The sequence below is a fragment of the Cynara cardunculus genome (assembly GCF_001531365.2).
Source record: "Cynara cardunculus var. scolymus isolate 2C chromosome LG 4, CcrdV1, whole genome shotgun sequence".
Taxonomy (NCBI): domain Eukaryota; kingdom Viridiplantae; phylum Streptophyta; class Magnoliopsida; order Asterales; family Asteraceae; genus Cynara; species Cynara cardunculus.
Genome location: NC_037531.1, coordinates 129,810 through 134,537, shown reverse-complemented (window position 1 = coordinate 134,537; position 4,728 = coordinate 129,810). Strand labels below are relative to the sequence as shown.

General features: G+C 39.0%; 1 protein-coding gene across 1 annotated transcript; it reads right to left on the bottom strand.

The window, feature by feature from the left end:
* Window positions 1-3,725: 3,725 nt before the first annotated feature.
* Window positions 3,726-4,448, bottom strand: LOC112511322. The gene has a single exon (XM_025116905.1). It carries the CDS (start codon window positions 4,446-4,448, stop codon window positions 3,726-3,728), a length of 723 nt encoding a protein of 240 aa, XP_024972673.1.
* Between the last annotated feature and the right edge of the window lie 280 nt (window positions 4,449-4,728).

Below are 4,728 nucleotides of genomic sequence, written 5' to 3'. Positions count from 1 at the left end.
TGTATATTATTTTATCATGCATACCATTAGATATTCAAATATTAATCACGTATAATTTTACCTCAACCCAGATTGTCTGAAACCGGGTTATAACATTCTTCCCCCCTTAAAAAGAATTCCATCCCGGAATTCATTCGAATAGCCATGGATAACGGGTTCTCATATCTAATTCCAATTCCCATGTTGCATATGTACCCTTATGAAAGCGCCATTGTACCTTGACTAGACCGATCTCTTTATTTCTTAGTACCCTGGTCTTTTTGTCCGTTACTGCCTCTGGGGTCTCGATAAAATTCAACTTTTTATCGAGTTTGATCTCGAGAAGTGGTATCACTAAGCTCGGGTCTGCCAAACACTTGCGTAAATTCGACACATGAAAGGTACTTTGTATTAGGCTGAGTTTCTTTCTTCCCGAATCTCATAACACCCTTCCATGGAGATACTTTTAACATCACAAAGTCTCCTACATTGAATTCAATCGGCTTTCTTCGTTTATCGGTATAACTTTTCTGTCGATCTTGGGCAGTCTTAATCCTTGCACGAATTTGTTCAATCTTTTCAGAAGTTGTCTGCACAATTTCGGGACCTGTCAACTGCTTTTCACCTACCTCATTCCAACACAACGGTGTTCAACATTTTCTTCCATACAAGACTTCGTAAGGTGCCGCTTGAATGCTGGAATGATAACTGTTATTGTAGGCAAACTCTATCAACGGCAAATGTTCCTCCCATGATCCCCCGAAGTCGATGACACAAGTTCTCAACATGTCTTCAAGAGTCTGGATGGTTCATTTTACCCGTCCGTTTGTGGGTGGTAAGTTGTACTTAATCTGATCTGTGATCACAAGGCTTTTTGTAGGCTTTCCCAGAAATTTGAAGTGAAGTGACTGTCTCGTTCAGATATAATGGACAGTGGAACTCCACGTCTAGTCACAATTTCCTTGATATAGATTTGAGCCAATTTTTCCAAAGAATATGTTTCTTTCATTGGTAGGAAATGTGCAGTTTTTGATAATCGATCCACTATTATCTAGATTGCATCATAACCTTTCGGAGTTCGGGGTAACTTCATGATAAAGTCCATTGTAATGTGATCCCATTTCCAGACTGGTATTTCCAATGATTGTAGGTTTTCATAGGGTCTCTAATGTTCAGTTTTAACTTTGTAGGCAAGTTAAGCATCACTCCACATGTCTTGCTATGTCTCTCTTGAGACCTGGCCACTAATAAAATACCTTTAAATCTTTATACATCTTGTTGGTACCTGGATGGATTGAATAACGAGACTTGTGGCTTTCATTCAGGACGGTTTCTCGTGTATTTCCGAAAACTGGTACCCATATTCGACCTTGGAAACATAAGATTCCTCCCGTATTCGATTATAAGATGGAAATCATCTTTCCCACTTTTTTTGCCTTCAAATGTTCTTCCTTAATGGCCTCTTTCTGATGGTTCAAAATTTATTGGTGAATATCAGTAGTTAGATTAATTCTCATTGCTATCGATTTGATAGTTCCACTTCTTTCTTTTCGGCTCAAGGCGTCGGCTACCACATTGGCTTTTCCCGGATGGTAGAGTATTTCACAGTCATAATCATTAACAAGTTCGATCCATCGACGTTGTCTCATATTTAATTCTTTCTGGTTGAACAAGTGTTGCAGACTCTTATGATCAGTATAGATTTGGCACTTTGTTCCCAAGAGATAATGTCTCCATATTTTCAATGCGAAGACCACGGCTGCCAATTCCATATCATGAGTCAGGTACTGTTTTTCATGATCTTTAAGTTGTCAAGATGCATATGATATTACTTTTCCTCTTTGCATCAAGACACAACCCAAACCTAACTTTGAGGATCACTGTATACCACGAAATCTTCAGTTCCATCGGATAAGGATAGTATCGGAGCACTACAAAGATGGTCTTTTAATAATTGAAAGGCTTTCTGTTGTTCTTCTTCCTACTGAAATTTGATATTCTTTCGAGTTAATTTTGTCAAAGGCACGACTATTTTAGAGAAATCTTGGATAAACTTGCGGTAATAGCCTGCCAATCCCAAGCAACTTCGAACTTCAGATGGTGTTTTTGGTGCCTCCCATTTTGCAATGGCTTCAATCTTTGCTGGATCTACTTTTATTTCAGCCTCAGATATGACATGCCCCAGAAATTGGACTTCTCTTAACCAAAATTCACACTTTGATAGTTTAGCATATAACTTCTCTCTTTTCAAAAGTTCAAGGATTAATCGATGGTGCTTTGCATGCTTTTCTTTGGTTTTAGAGTATATGAGAATATCATCGATAAATACAATGACAAATTTATCGAGGTATTCTCTACATACTCAATTCATTAAATCCATGAAAACTGCAGGTGCGTTAGTCAAATCGAATGGTATAACTAGGAACTCATGGTGCCCGTACCTGGTTTGAAATGTCGTTTTTGCAATATCTTCTTCTTTAACTTTCAACTGATGGTAACCTGATCGTAAGTCAATTTTGGAGAAATAACTGGCTCCCACCAATTGATCAAACAAATCATCAATCTTGGGCAATGGATATTTGTCCTTTATGGTCAGTTTGTTCAGCTCCCGATAATCAATACACATACGCATAGTACCATATTTCTTTTTCACAAACAAAACTGGAGCTTGAAGTACTCGGCCTGATAAATCCCTTGTCCAACAAATCCTTCAATTATGTAACCAGTTCTTTTAATTCTGATGGAGCTAATCTGTATGGTGCTTTCGCTACAGGTGCTGCTCCAGGTATTAAATCAATCCCAAATTCTATAACTCTATTTGGAGGTAATCCTGACAAGTCTTCTGGAAAGATTTCAGGATAATCACTAACAACCGGAATTAGTTCTTGCTTGCTCTTTTCTTTCTTGGCATCGATTACGTAGGCTAAAAATCCTTGGCATTTCTTTTGGATACATTTTCTGGCTTTCATAACTGATAACAGACTGGGGTGATGATTCTGATGATCACCATAAATAACCATTGTCCCTCTGTCTGGCAATATTATTCTAATCATCTTCTTATTACAAACAATGCTAGCCTGATTCTCAGCCAACCAATCCATTCCCACTACTACATCAAAATCTTTTATAGGCATGGGAAACAATCTGATGGGTAGCTTGAAACCCTCAATCATGATAGTGCAGTTTTTAAACACATAATTCACAGATACTTGACCGTTAGTAGTATCAACTACTAACTTTTCGTCAAGGGGCACAAAATTCATACGAGCATATAAGGCAAATGATGGGGACACAAATGGGAAGTTTGAACCCGAGTCAAATAACACTTTAGCATGTAATGAGTTCACGTGAAAAGTACATGTTACTACATCAGGTGTAGTTTCTGCTTCGTGTTTGGTCATTTGAAAAGATCGACCCCACGCCCCACCCGAGCCTCCTCTGCTCATACTCGGTCTTCCACGGCCAATCGATGTATCGCTCCCCATGGTAAGCTGTGGAGCTTTCAGCTGTGGGCAATTGTTTTTGAAATGGTCTGGTGAATTGCAATGAAAACATTTTCTGTTTAGCCGACAGGAAATTGAAGTATGCCCAATTTCACCACAATTAAAACATTTTATTGGCTCTGCTCTGCATTCTCCTTGGTGATACTGTCGACACTGAGGACAGACTCTCTCCATTGGTCTTTGCATTGATCTATTATTATATTTGACAATTTTTTATCCCCGATAACTTGCTGAGGACCCCTCCTATTTCCTTTTCTCGACTTGATTTCCTTCTTCGCTTCTATTCTTGTTTCTTTCTGTGATTTCTGCTGCATCTACTGCCAATGGAAAAGTGGTATAATTCATTGCGATAACAAATTCTCTGATTGAGGACTTTAAACCCCAGATATACCGCTCCACTTTTCTAGCCTCCATTGAGATGTAATGTTCAGCGAATCTAAAATACTCTATAAATTTTTCTGTATATTCTCTGACTGACCCAAAGTTCTGTTCCAACTTTAAAAAGTTCTCTTCCATCTGTTTGACTGCTGTTTTGGGACAGAACTGCTCTTTGAATCTATTTACAAATTCTGCCCAAGATAAGGTTTGCAAAACATCTGTTCTTGCTAGGGATTCTACTTCCCACCAGAATAAAGCATTGGATTTTAGTACGGATACAGCAAATTTGACCTTATCGGCTTCTGGACAATGAATAGTGTTGAATACTGACTCAATTTCTTTTCTCCAATGCATAGCTTTCGGATCTCGCTCACCAGCAAAGTTTGGCGGTTTGCATGCAAAGAACATTTTGATGTCTCCTCCTCTGGTGTTTGTAGTTAGTACAGGAGGGTTAATCTCCACCCGCTCTGTTTCCACCCTCGCGGGTATCCTCATGATCGATGTTAAGGTTTCCTTTAACTTTCCCATTTCCTCTGCCAGCATATCTCTTGTCACATATTCTGGTTGTGGTACCTGTTCTTGAATCATATTTTCAGAATTGGATTCTGCTTGGTCTGCATCATTTTCTAGTTGACTAATTCTGCCTCTGGTTCGTCCTCTGTCTTGGCCTCTGCCTCTTCCCCTTCCTCTGCCTCTGCCTCTGCCCTCAGAGGTACCAATAGGAGTAACAATGGGAGAATCCTCTTCTTCATTAGTGGGGTTGGGGCGGGTGATCCTTTCTGATCTTCTAGATTTACTTGCCATTTGTAGATATCAAAGTTAATAAATATATTTTCACATTCCCAAAATATAATAAAGTGTTCAAGTT